The 14267-nt window shown below is 50.6% G+C and overlaps 2 protein-coding genes across 3 annotated transcripts in view; both read left to right on the forward strand.

The window, feature by feature from the left end:
• LOC122533131 overlaps positions 1-2923 on the forward strand; it is a 7073-nt gene extending 4150 nt beyond the window's left edge. Inside the window, exons 2-4 of the mRNA XM_043662535.1 lie at positions 1974-2173; positions 2257-2283; positions 2698-2923. Of these exons, the coding sequence (XP_043518470.1) occupies positions 1974-2173; positions 2257-2283; positions 2698-2857 (387 nt within the window). The 3' untranslated portion in view covers positions 2858-2923. The remainder of the gene's footprint in view (positions 1-1973; positions 2174-2256; positions 2284-2697) is intronic.
• Positions 2924-3646: 723 nt separating this feature from the next.
• The window catches only part of LOC122533118 (homeobox protein caupolican), an 86676-nt gene continuing 76055 nt past the window's right edge, over positions 3647-14267 (forward strand). For both annotated transcript variants that reach the window (XM_043662512.1, XM_043662513.1), the window contains exon 1: positions 3647-4044. In XM_043662512.1, the coding sequence (XP_043518447.1) occupies positions 3934-4044 (111 nt within the window). In that variant the 5' untranslated portion in view covers positions 3647-3933. The remainder of the gene's footprint in view (positions 4045-14267) is intronic.

Raw genomic sequence — 14267 nt, forward strand, 5'->3', positions numbered from 1 at the left:
AAAAAAAAAAAAAAAGAAAAGAGAGAAAAGAAAAGAAAAAAAGAAAAAAAGCAGAAGAAGAAGCGAACGAATATAAGGACTGTGAAGCAGCCGATGCCCGCGAGTATGACCATCGAGAGCTGTATGTTTGGCTTTCTCATAGTTTTACCCGATGATTTTTAGTACTTGATCGCCGCGGCTCGGGTTTGTCGGCGAAAAGCCAGTTCGGACTTCAAAGATTCGCGATCGAGCACTTGGCTCTATACAGGCATTACATATTATCATGGCTGGTATCCAACCGAAGCGCTCGTGTCCCCTTCGTTGACGTCGTAAAGCGGCTTTCCGTGCATACAAAGTCGAGGGCTCGACCAACACTCTACGGGGTCGCGTTGTCGCTGGTGGCTAGAGGTCCATGAAAAGAGCAAAGTATACCTTGGCGCGGCTAATAGCTCCGCATTTTTCATTCGGCAATACATATACCACGGAAATTGACCGCTGTTTGCCCAAACGTTTCACGCGAAACATTTAAAACGAGCGATCATAGATCAATATCTCGTATAAATAAATGTCCTATTTCAGAGAAAAAAGACAGCCGCGAGCTGTCTCTCTCTCTCTCTCTCTCTCTCTCTCTCTCTCTCTCTCTCTCTTTTTGTCGAACGAAACTACCCGAAATATAAATATCGCAGGAATTTTTCAAAGTGACTAACGGCCAGAGCAGTCATTCAGCCAGTATTCAATATGGCAGCAATTGCGTTTATCGATGCGCCGACGTTCCACGAGAATGTCGCAGTCTGCTGTGATCAATCTTTGACATCGATGTGACAGTCCCGTGCTATTTCAGAGTGTGTCCGCGCGATAATAGCGACTGCCAAGTGGCGACTATTAGTGGAATTTTAAGCCAGATATGCCAGTCGACGGGGAACGACAGCAGTCAAATTAAAACTCGTCCTACCGATGGAAGAGGACTTTTGCAAAACGAGAGAAAGGAAAACATGAAAAACAAAAAAAGAAATACGAAGCAACGGCTGACTGTAACAGAGCGGTGGGACGCGCTGCGTACGAAGAAGGGCCAAAAGTACCATCAACGATTCGTGTCGCTGTCAGTAACGACGCATTAACGCATTCATATCGCATTCCAACCCTTCGTTCGACTGCAGACTGCTGTTTCGATGTCCACGCGCCCGTTCTTCCCTCTTTTGTACGCGCTCCGTTACTCGCTCGCTCGCTTGTGTAAAATCGCGCGGCGACGTGTATTGCTTGCGCGTACAGCGGAAAAGTAGCCGTGGCGATCAAAGAGCACGCAGCCGGACAACGCGTTGAATATGTGTCAAGTAGCAAGCTCGTCGAAAACTCTGGCAGACGTTTTTCTTTCTTTTCTCTTTTTTTAATTATGCCGGCGCTACCGACAAGTATCGCTGGTAAAAAGTGTGTCACTAAATATAGGGGTTCGTTGATGAACCTGCCATTATGCTCGAGGTGTAGCACGTGTCGGTTCTCGCGAGCCAAGCGTGCGCCTATCGCGCGAATCATACTTCTCGACTCTATTACAATTTGTCGTGCAGAGTAACGAACGTCGCGTAAGAAACGCGGTGGAAAAAGTTGCTGGCAAACCCGCCGGTGACAGCGTGTAATAACGCATCAGCCACTAAACCGCTATAATTTACTCTCGCAAAGTATTTCTCGCGTTTTCCGACTTTCGCACAATACGAACATACGCGTGGTAGTACAGAAGACGTGCGATAACGATAACTACAATTAACTTTTAACCCACCTGCGCGCTTGTTACGAAAGCCAGTCACGAGAAGAGATCTCGTGAAAAATCTTATCTCGACGCAATGAGCGGACGGACGACGCTCTTGAAAAGACAAATATATCACAGTGCACAGACATGTGTATGCTTCGGTCAAATGCGAACCATACAAGTCCAATTTCATTGGATCGCGGATGGAAAAATGTGAGTCAAAGTTTAATGCAAATTTGCGGATACGAACGAGCTGGTTGAGCAGAGTAACAAACTGAAACGCATTGGTTCGTCGAGATGTAGAAGCAGAAACATCCGGATCTTCGCCGAGAGGACGTTCGTTCACGATCGCGGGGCAACCCTTTGCAAGTTCACGCAAGAGGTTCGTGTTGTCGCAGAGAGGCCGCTACGCCGCCCACGTCGTCGCCGATTACCGGGAGGTATACGTGAAAGGTAAAGGGCAGTTCCCTCGATCGGGGATAACGATCGTTTATCGGCGCCAACGAGCTATCGGTTCCCTGTCCCCTTGTCGACAGATCGGTTCGAGGAAATGGAGAATTGCGGTAATTGCGATAAGTAACGCGAGATACAACGTTGGCCGGAAAGAACGAACGACTGGGTGATAGAGAAAGGTGTTAATCGCCGATGAAGAGATTTACAACGCTGTGATCGATATCCGGGCGCGTTCGGCGTTTGCCGATCGGAGTGACGCGCATAGTACGGTGCTCGTGACGCGCCCGTCGTTTACATTTCCTAAGATGTCGTCGCGGAAACGTAGACGGAATCGCGGTGCTTGTTCGCTTAACCAACACAGAAGCGAGTAAGAGAAGTGGAGAGGCACGTTCTCCGGTCGGCATGGATGCGCGGCAAAAGGGACATTGGCGGTGGCGGGAGAGGGGGGGAGGGGGAGAGGGAAAGGGTAGAGCAGCAGCGAGCAAACGAGCGACGTAAAAACAGCGGGTATGATGGAATATAAGTGAAATCGAAATAATTACAGGCGGCACGGATCGCAAATCCTGCAATACGGTAGTCAGTAGGCGGTATGGCCTACCAACAGGCGCATACAGGTATACGCAAGCTCTTTGTCGGACGGAGGTGGAGTACGGGTTATATTGGCGCCACCTCCTGCACGGTTAAGCGAGCGACTAGGGCAGACTTACGCCTTACACCTCTCTCTCTCCAACCCCACTCTCTGTCTCTCGCTAGCACATTTTCTCTCTCATTCTCTCACTCTCTTCTCCACTCCTTCCCTCTCGCTCTCTCTCACTCCCGCTCCCTCTCCCTCGCCCTCACTCACTCGCTCTCTCTCTCTTTTCCCCGTTCTCCCTCGCTGATTCGCCCCTCGAAACCACCACTCGCTTGCTCTCTTGCTCGAACGCTCGCTTACTCCGCTCCACGCCGCTCCGTTCTGTTCTGTTCTGTTCTCTGTGCTCTTCTCTCCTCTCTCGCCCCTCTTTCGGCGGACTGCTCACTCGCTCGCTCGCTCGCGCGCTCTGCCCTCTCGTCCCTCTCCGCTGATGCTGCAACTCCGGCTCGGCTAACCCAACCTAACCCGCGGGCCAACTTCATTCCACGCCGACTGACCACCACCGACGGCCGTCGTCGTCCTCGACGCCGTCGTCGTCGTCATAGAACGCGGGTCACGCGACACGCCGTGTCGACGGGTTACCGTGTGTTCGTGCGTTCTCCGCTTGGTTTTTTCGCGCGTCGCCCATCTACGAAGACCTCGAACTGCTGTAACGTATTCCGGTTCACGGAGTGACAGGGTTCCGGCCTGACGAAGACAGCCACTGTCAGAGGGAGAAAGAGGGAACCACTCTCTCTCGGTAACAGAGAGAGAGAGAGAGAGAGAGAGAGAGAGAGAGAGACGAAAAGAGAGGGAGAGGAAGAAAGAGAAAGAGAGAGAGAGAGAGAGAGAGAGAGAGAGAGAGAGAGAGAGAGAGAGAGAGAGAGAGAGACAGGGAGAAAAAAGAAACGAAAGACAAAAAGGACAGAGTAACCAAGTGCGTCTAGTTATAATTTCCACGATTTTTCCACGGTCAAGGGTGAAAATCGGAGAGAAATCTGGGAACCAGACAGCCGGCCAGGAGAAAACAGATTGATCCGGGGCCGCGACGTCCCGCAGCGTGGATTTTGTGTGTCGTTCGCCCCCGAAGACGTTTCAACAGAAAGAACGAGGGGCAGGAAGAGGAGGAGGAGCAGGAGGGACGATCATGGACATGTCGGAAGATTGCTGGGAGCACGTGGGACTGCTTCAAGAGGTCTCCGCCGCGGAACCACCCCCGCCGCCGCCCGCTCCTGACTTCCTAATTCAGCAACAGGAGGTGAGCCAGTCGATTTCTTTTTTCCTTGCCACGGCGATACCCACCACCCTTGTCGTTGGGTTATTCGATCGACTTGGTCCGCGTTCGAAAGAAAAAAAAGCGCGGGAGATCGGGATCGACCTGTTACAGTTTTTGCCACTCGCGTCGAATCGAAAGAGAGAGCACGCGCGGCTAAACATCGACAGGGATCTGTATGCGAATGATGTCATGATTTACGCTTGTGATTTATTGCACACTTTACACATTTCAGCGTCATTGTCGCGTAACACGCGGCCATTTATGATTTTTCAACCCAAAGTACAACCAGACGAGTCGCACATTATTTAAAATAATTTAATGTGAATCATAACGTAGCACGCTTTGGTTTAGTTTCGCCGGAACGTTGAAACGTTCACCAACGTTTCACGAAGTGCAATGCGGCAAAATTGCACGATGTTTTGAAAAGTATTCGTGAAAAATTGATAACAACAGTGGCGCAAATCGATTTACAACTGATTTAACCGCGAATATTCTACGCTACATAAGGGTGAGATTGATATATCCTATGCTGAAATAGAATCAGTAAATCGTGTCCGATTGATTCTATTCTGGCGGAGGAGAGTGTACCATTTATATAACAGTCGTTCTCTAACCAATTTCGATTATAGATATGGAATCAAATCGTTGTTGCCCTCTAATTGGTACATTTCGAATTAAAATCGCATTCTCGTGCACGCGATCATCAGCCAGCTTGCTTTATCGCGGTCGACATGATCGCATCTGCACTTTTCGCCAACGACATCGAATCAATCGTTATTATCGATATACCTCGGCAATTAAGCGATTAAATTACCCTTGCAGTTCATGCGAATTGAAAAGTTTATCTTCAAATTTACGATTTCAAATCTCGATCATCGTCGAAACATTAAGCGCAACAGCCCCGTTCCCTGCTTCGTTCTTAATATTTTCTTTAAAAGCGAAACGTGCAAATCGACAAAAGTGCAAGAACTTTGTACTGAATGAAGCTCCGAAATAGAAAGAGAAACGTCAGCTATCTTCTCGTCTTTCAATTGCCGTGTTTGTTTGATCCAAGCAACCCGTAATAATCCTGTGGACCAGTGTATCGATGGGTCGGACGAAAAATTTAGATATCATTATGGTCGTTGACGTTAGGGTTCGCAGGTCGAAGTTGAACGAAAAGTATAAACGAAGAAATGGCAAGAGAGAGAAAGAGAGAGGGGGAGAGAGAGAGAGAGAGAGAGAGAAAGGCAGGCGAGGGAGCTCGTTCCGTTTCAATTTCAGAGGTCCCACGTAACGAGCGGTGGAACAGCATGGGTCCATAGGGCGTTAGTTACGGTGCCCTGTAATCATCGTGGAAATTATAGGCATTTAGCCGGGCATGAATGAGCGGATAGGAAAGTTTAAGAAGATATCGGTGGCATCGGTGTGTCAGAGGCGCGTGCAGCATCGACGGGCCATCGGTTTGCCCTCTCGGTGCCCCTTCCCGAAGAGGGACTTCTCCGGTCGTCCGCCCCGAGTCTGCTAAGCCACCAATTTCTAGAGGCACCTGCATCTCAGTGCGATGCAAGACCCGAAGCCCAGATTCACCATCGGTGTGTGCTCTGTTGTTGGCTTCTTTTCTCTCCGGAGCTCTCGAGGGCTCCGACCGACCCCCCGAGTGAGTACGTGTGCGTGTGCAAGCGTGCACACGGGCAAAATTCTGGGACACGAACTATCGGGGCCCGGTTAATTCTTCCCCCCTCCTCCCCTCCCCTCCACCTTCTCGACCGACGACGGTAATAACTGCGGCAACATAAGTTGCAATCAGCTGTCCGTTCGTATGGGTGTGTATGTTACGTGGCACGCACACTCGCGTGTGCATTATTATGATAAACGATTATATACGCATACGTGTATAGATATACGATGATTGCGTACGCTCGGCCGTGTAGGATCCATGTGCCGCTGCCGCTTATTATTATTAAATTGCTTCCTTAGTGCACGCGAAGAATTATAAACAACCGGTATCGAGCGTGGTCCGCGACGATACCGGGACGCGCGGTTGCGCGTCTTCCTCGCGGCGACTTTAATACGTTTCCCAAGATTAAAACATTAAAAGCAGCTTCTTCTCGGCGGATGCCAAGGACGCGACTCTGTTGCCTCGTCTAAAAATCAACGGCCGGCCACGTCCACGGACGTTGCACACGCTGCACACGTTATTACGGTGCAAATTGCAAACTGGACGAATCGCGTTCCAGTTCCCTTCGAAATAAAGGGCCGGCCGATCGTTGCCTCGAGGCAAATAAGGCAGACCGATTAAGAAACGATTCGACTCGTGTATCGATTTTAATTTCAACCGGGAGAGAGACAAATACGCGAGACGGCGTCGTTTCAGCTGCGCGATGAGAAATGTCCGCGATATGGTCGCCATATCGAAAAATCCACACCTGTGCGAGTCCACTCGAGAAACAGCCTAGCGTCTGGAAAGACGGCCGCCGCCGTCTCTTTCTCACAATCAGTGAAGTCGCGCGCGACGAGCAGCGCTCACGTATGAGTTTCCCACGGCGGGCCAGGATGGGCCCGTGTGGGAATACAGGGGTTTATTACTCGCGCATAGGTAACACACGTTCGATCGTCGATCGGCCACCGATTTTCGTATTCCTTCCTCGTGTGCGTTTTCCCCTCGCCTCCTCTTTCCCTTTTTCGCCTTGTCCCGCTTTTCCCTCGCGACTCGATCGCTTCTACGAAGATTTTCGTCCGCTTCCTCTCGTTTCCTAAACGCACGATTGCGTCACACATTCTTTTCGTCACACGTTTGTCTCTCGGACACGTTTTTTTCGTAGTGGTTTAAGCAAACAGACGCGGTAGAAAGGTAAAACGCGCGCGTCCTCGTTGCACGCGATGTTTCTCAGAACGACGATTGGATCCCCCTGTTAAGATCTCGTTCGCACCAAAAAAGCACGGATTCTGACAGAAAAATACAGAGTGGCCGACGTGCTGGAGGCACGTACGCGCTTCGTGAGAGAACTCGGCCGATTTGTACGATAACGACGCCGTACGAGCTGCTTCCGAATTGCTGCATTCGCCTGGACACCGTGTTCGGGGCATCGCCGAGTGAAAATGAAATGAGAAGTGGAACGAGACTGTCGGGCATCGGATTCACGTCGGGCACGTCCGTTGGAATTCCACGCGATTTCCAAGATGGATCGCGAGAACGCTCGACTTCTGATCCCCGATGCAGAGTGCCTCGCGAGCGGTAAAGCAGCGATCGCTCGTTGGCCGGACAGCTCCCGACTAAAGTCAGGCTAAATATTCTGTATCGGCCGAGAACAACGACCAGGCGGAATCGGAATGCGACACGCGTCGGTCGTTTCACTGCGCATTGCCGAGAAAATGAGAAACGACGATCGAGCCCCTGGCACGAAACGATACGAAATCGGTGACGTACGATTATAAATTTCAACGAGCGTTGCATCGTCGCGCGCATTTCATTCTTATCAATGACCGGCTCTCACCGCTGACAATTATTTTATCCCTTAATGCCGCCTGTAAATATCTCCGTGGTCGCTTTACATCCACGCGGGTTAGAAGTTGGCGCGCAACCACTCCGCGCGATACGACTCCAGATTTCGAGCGTAAACCGACGAGAACAAGATTCCCCCGGGTGAAATTTATTAGCTAGCTGTAAATTATGGCACGGTGCACCTGTGCTTTACCGCGTTCGGACTTGTCTCGGGGCCGATCATTCCGGAGCGTCTCTTTATAGCCCTCGAACTCGTACTTCCGGCCGGTCCGGCCGGAACCCCTCCGCCCCGTCGCGATATCGGCGCTCCAATCCTCTCGCTACTTTCGAGAAGGCGGCTTCGTTATCCGGATAATCTTGACGTTTCAAACGTAGTCCGTAGAATCGGTAACACCTTTACTACTTTAATCCCCCTCGGCCAGCTGCGACCGTGCCTTTTCATTCCTCCGGATCCGGGTCCAGATCAGATCGCGGTCCCGTATTAATTAGGCTTGATTAACAACTGACGATTAAGGACCTCCACGCAGAAACGAGGACCTCCTTTTCACAAAAATTCCCATCTTTACTCTTTCGAGTCGACTCGCCGAGCTGCGATCTTTTGATCATTTACAGTCCGATTAATTTGCCATCCGTCGATTATATTCGACTCTGCTATAATCTCCGAGGATCGCGCCTGTTCCGAAGGAATACGCCACGAGCAACGCGGAAACTCCGGAAGGTGCGAATCTGCCATCATTTGCCAATTTCGAAGGTCGTTGCAAGCTGGACAGATAATGCCTGTCCCGTTTAATACCAGCTGTCTCGTTAACTGACCTATTTCGAGGATTCCTTGGAGTGTAATGTCTCAGGACGCGCCATTGTCTCTTCGGGCCGAATGGACGACAGCGTAATGGCGAGCTTTACGATTTAGAGATTTAATATTCGCGCACCGTAAGTGGCCGCCGGCCGGTTTACACGGCCCTCGAACCAGATTTAACCGTTTAACCGTCTAATTTACCGTGAAATTTACCTTACCGCGATTGGCTACCAGCCGGTATTTCGGTGCTCTCGCGAAAATCGCTGCTGTCCGATGGAAAAAGTCCACTACTCGTGTCTCGTCCGAAGAGAGCGGCTGCCGCGTGAATGCGCATAATTACGACGACGCAGCGATGAAATATGAACGCAGTTAATCAACCGCTTTTATTCGATGGAAAGAGGGAGAAAAAAGGAGGGAGAGGGTGGGGGGGGGGGAGGAAATGTTACACGGTACACACCTTCGGCATCAATCTTCTGGAAATCGGGCTGGAATTATCGGGCATCGCGCGAGATGCACGGAACGATACGATACATCGTCTCTCTCTTTCTCTCTCTCTCCCTCTCCCTCCCTCCCTCCCTCCCACCCTTCCTCTACCACCACTAAATTTCGTACCGACGCGATACCATCTTCCCACAATCTAAGCGTCCCACGCAGAGAGCTCCCATGGCGCCTCGAAGAGGGGAAAGATGTCGCGAGACGGAACTGGCTGGCTGCATCGAGCTGAGCGTTCCGCTCGACGGTGCCTCCTTTTCCCCGAAGCGAACGCTCGTTGCGAGCGTTCACACGGCGTGCACCCTTCACACACCCTCCCGCTATTCCGCGTGCTCGCCGACGCACGCAAGATACGCACTTGTCGTTCAGCCACTTGTCGCCCTTCCTGCTCACCCTCTTCCTGCTCCACGCCACGATCAACTGTTCCTGCTTTCTACTCAATGGAGGCTTTCTTCCACTGAAAACACGCGACACGTGCATCCCCCGCGTGTCCGCTGGACACGTGCAACGCGAACGTCGTTGCCGTTCGAGCGCGTCAGCGCCTTGCCCGCTGCAATAACACCGAGCCTATCGGTACCGCGGTCATCGATTCCGTGCCATTAACAGCGGCCATCGGTGAGAGCCGTAAGAGAGACCGCGGGAAATCGCTCGATCCTACGAGGTTTCGTACCTACGGTTAAAGAAATACGCCGACCACTTGTTGCTAAAAAAGATTGCATCTGGGAAACAGCGAACGTGGCTCTGCGTGCCACCGTGAACGGAATTTCCAAGCTGGGAAACGTCGTGTCCTCGTACTCGCGGAGATACTCGCTGTAAAGCTTACCCCACTCCCCCTCCCTGATCGAGGAATCGAGAGAGAGAGAGACCATCGCGCCATTTGCTTCCACATAACCCGTAGTACGAGCCAGAGCTCGAACGGCAGTTCTTTAAGCGTCATAGACAAACGCAGCACGCGTAAGAATACGTTCCACCGAGCCGTGACACACGCAGCAGCGGCGAGCGTCGTTCAATCTCTCCGGGGCGAACAGTAAAAATCTTTTCTGTGTCGTTGCGGCCGGTCGTGTATCACGCACACCCGAGTCCCGAGGCAGCCTCTTCCATTTTCCGACAAGCACGCTTTCTCCCCCTCGCTTTCTTCTTTCCCTCTTTTTTTACTTTTTTCCTCCCTCTCTTCTCTTTCTTTCCTCGACGCTTTTTCCCTTTGACTTCTGGCGTTCCCAGAGAGTAGAAGAACGCCAGCACCGCTCTCAGCCCTTCCTCTTTTTCCGCCTCGTCGTGCCCCGTTCCTTGAAAAGTTTTCGACCCTTGCCGTAAACGGCGAGTTGCCTCTCGGCGAGAAGGGGCTTTCGTTCTAATTGAACGACCCTCCGCCGGTTGTCCGCCGCCGCCGCCGCACGCTCCGCCACAAGGGTGAGGTTTATCTCGACGCGCGTCAACGCGAGCCTCAGAGACTCCCACCGATATGGGAGAACGCCGTGCGCGATACAAGAGGAGCAGCTATTCCGCCTTCGTTCCAGCCTGGCCATGGTACACGGTCTCGTCGCCGCCGCTCCGCTTCGTCGCCGCTTTATTAAGCGACAGGCGCCGCACGCGGCCCTCCGCTATTTTCACGCAACAGTTTGCGGTCCGTTTATTCGGCTTCACTTTCCCCGACGGGAACGAATACGCGTCGGTGCCAGCCAATTTTCTCCCTTCGCTCTGAATCTTCCTCGAAACGTCGCTCTCCTTCTCTCTCTTTCTCGAGGGTCTGTAGAATCGTATCACCCTGGTCCGTTGTAAAGAACTCTCTCTGATCACTGACGTGTTTAGCTCTTTGCTCTCGGTCAGACAATAGTACGAAATATCTGAATATCGAAAATACTGAAACTAGTTTCTCCATTCGAGTGGCACGCTAGTTTCGAGCGAACGCGTTCGTATACGACTCGAAGCTAAAGCCGTATTCCAAATCTCTAAAGCTCTTTATGATTTCTAAAGGCTTCCGGATCGAAGCGCTCTAACTTTATCGACTCCGAGGAACAGAGAGAGAGAAGGAGAGGCAGAAAGAGAAAAAGAGAGAGAGAGAGAGGCTGGTTGGAGAAAAAGCAAAAGCATAGAGGGAGCAAGATGAAACGGTCGACATGACAGAGGAGGTGTACCAATGAGCCGGATGGAAAACGACCCTCGTCCGTAGGGGTTAGTCGGTTTCCTTCCTTCCTTCCTTCCTTCCTTCCTTTCTTCCTTCCTTCCAGCCGCAGCCACTTTCCCGCTTATTCAGCAATGATTCAATTCGGATGTGCTTTTTACGCCCGACAGCGACGGCGATAGCGTCGGTGGGTGGTTACCGAGCCGCGGTTGCAGTCTAGCTAACCGAAAAGGGGAAATGGGGTGGAGAGAGACGACGGGGGGTTGAAACGAAGAAGGGACGCCAAGTTATCCCGCGTTGAAAACAGATTGCTCGGAATTCAGCCACCCCACCTTTCAACCTCTTTCCGCCTCGTCCCGCCACGCCTCGCGAGAGAAAAACCAAGGAGGATAGAGTCGACTAACCAACAAGTCGTTCCTTTAATTCGGCTTACTCGTTTCTTTCTCGTTCGAGGGTGCGCCCGCACCCTCCGTCCAACCGCCACCTGTCCGGATCCTTTTCACCCGATAACGGAACTTCTTGCGCGTTTACGTGTCGACCCTTATCGAGCCGCATCTACTCAACGTAATTTTTATGCATATCGTCGGGCCCCTCTGGTTCATTGACGGAACGTGAACTGGAACGAGCTGGGTTGTTCGGTGCTTCTTTGTTCGCCCGTTCTTATCTCCCTTTACGCGATGAACGATTTTTAAAAGAAATTTCAGAGATAGATAGTTGCCAAACTGTTATAATACAAGTGCCAACCTATACCCGACCGTGTTAGGCGTGTGTCAATGTGTGAGAGTTGTATATGTATGTAGGTGTGAGTGATGACGACACTCAAGGACTTACTTTGTATATATTATACGGTATGTACGAAGAAAGGACTAGAAAGAAGAAAGCTAGTGAACAGTGAACAAGTGTCTATAAAAACAGAAATTCTGACGATATTAAAAGTAAAACCTTTAGGAACTAATGTATCCACTGTTTCAAATTAATTAATTACAACACAAACTGCCAGTAAAAGCGTCGTTTTTCTTGAAAATTGCTAATAATAGCAATCATCTTTTATTCTGTTCACAATAAACGCGTGACTTCTTCGTCTCGACTAACGAGCGATCGTTTGGAAAAGTAATCGTATCGTTCGAAAAAAAAAAAAAACAACTGGAAAAAAGAAATAAATCGATCTTCGCGGAGAAGACCAAGACCACCGTGAGTCGTTATCAATTCCATTAAAACTCGGTCGAAGTTTGTGTCGATACGCCTTGTTGGCGCGAAGGTATCGTCACGGTGGTAGAAGGACATTACTTCAAAACAAAAATACTGATCAGGACACGTGCACTCAACATCAAGAAACATATTTTTAACGTTATAACGGAAGGAAAGGGCGGTGTTATCATGCAATCGGTGAGTTATTAAAATTAAAGTATCAGCTATTAATATTAATATTAAATATTAAATATTAATGTTAAATATTAAAATACCGAGAAGTTCGACACAAAAAAGAGTTCTACGAGAGAGACTTTTCAGAGCCCAACTGAACTGACATTATTGATTCTTAGACTTTTTATACAGAGCGTTATCTCGAAAGTTTTCCCAAAAAAGACAGATAATTTTGGTCGTGATAGTATCACGAGACGAACGAGTCGTGTTCTTTGCCGGCGGTCCGACCTGTCCGGTGAAAAAGCGTCCTTTCTTAAGGAATCGTTATGACGAAATCGAACACCGATTTCTCTGAATAGCCTTGCCCCGGCGAACTGTATCTGCCAGCTTCACCACCTGTGTAAAAAAGTGTAAATCAAACACACGAGTACCTCGTTCCTCGGCTCTCGAAACAGCCGCTTCCTTTCTTCCTGGTTTCTTTGGGTTCACGAGATGGGTTTATCGAGATTGCATCTCGAGTGGTCTCGTGTAATGCTGATACACGATGTCTCGGAGCGCTGGAGATCGACGCGAGAGCACGACAATCTGCGAACTACGTGTCCAGAACCGAAGGGACACGTCCATCCGTCAATCAACGGAGCATCTTTCCGCGAGGATCGCACCTGCGCGAGGAATCACGCGACCAGGTCGATAATAAGCAGTTGCACGGGACGTTGCGTTGCGGCGAAGGTAGTTGGTAGATCATCGTGGCTTCGGGTCAAGGGACGATCTCTCTCTCTCTCTCTCTCTCTCTCTCTCTCTCTCTCTCTCTCTCTCTCTATGGATGGAACTTGGATAATGGCGATAAGTAGACGCTTACGGTCTTACAGACGATATACGCGGATTTTTGCGGATGAGATATTGCGGTTCGATAAGCAACCCCGTGGCCAGGGTACGTGGTTACGTAGCACGAGTCAGGAAACTCGTGGCGAACAGCGATAGCCTGTCGGAGAGAGAGAGAGAGAGAGCGTTGGAACGGCCGATTACAAAGGGTGTTCGAAAATCAAAGGGTGTCCGCGTAGCTGTGTGCTCGATTGACGTGACGTAATAGGATGGTGCGGTCTAACAACGAAAGCATCGGTCCCACTCGGTCAGTCGCATATTAATAGCTGGGACCGTGTAGCCAGGAGCGGGCAGCTGCCGGCTCGTTTGCAGCACGCGATACTCGCGCTCTCACCTGTAACGTATATCTCCTCTCTCCCTTTCTCTCTTCAACCTTCTCGCCGTTCCTCCGCGCTGGCTGATCGGCTTCAGCCACGGTATCGCATTGCCTCTCTCTCTCTCTCTCTCTCTCTCTCTCTCTCTCTCTTCCGCCTCTTGGTTCTCCCGTGCTGGTATCTATCTCCGCGAGGAACACTCGAAATTATTATTCCCGTTCAGCCTGCTAAAGGCCCCCGTATCTCGCTCGCTTAATGTGTACAGGGTGTTCCGATATTCGAGTACGAGGCCTCTCCACTCTTGCTGTCTCTCTCGCTCTTCACCTTCTTCGGTCTTTCCCTCGATCGGCTCCGCGCAGCGCAGGCGATTTCTCGTCGGGAATATATAGGCGGGACGCGGCACCGCGCGCCCGATGATTTCACCGTGAAATAAGCGCGTGTCAATGAAATACGCCCGCGGTTATTGCTTGCTTTTATCGCCGGTTAATTATATCCCTACCCGCGTTATCTCTCAGGGCGTGAATTCATAAGGATCGCGTAAGGGAGCTTATCTGAACGCGAGCATCTCAACGCCACGAGCGCCCACCACCGATTCCCCTATAAATAGAGCTGATTTCCACCGGATAGCGCGTTCCTCTTTTCCCTCTCTTCCTCTCTCTCACTCTCTCTCTCTCTCTCTCTCTCTCCTTCTTTCTCTTCTTCTCTAGTTTTTCTTTCTTGCTGGTTCAAGTAAACAGAAAAGAAAACAACAGA

Source organism: Frieseomelitta varia, unplaced genomic scaffold (genome assembly GCF_011392965.1).
Source record: "Frieseomelitta varia isolate USP_RPSP 00005682 unplaced genomic scaffold, Fvar_1.2 scaffold_495, whole genome shotgun sequence".
NCBI lineage: Eukaryota > Metazoa > Arthropoda > Insecta > Hymenoptera > Apidae > Frieseomelitta > Frieseomelitta varia.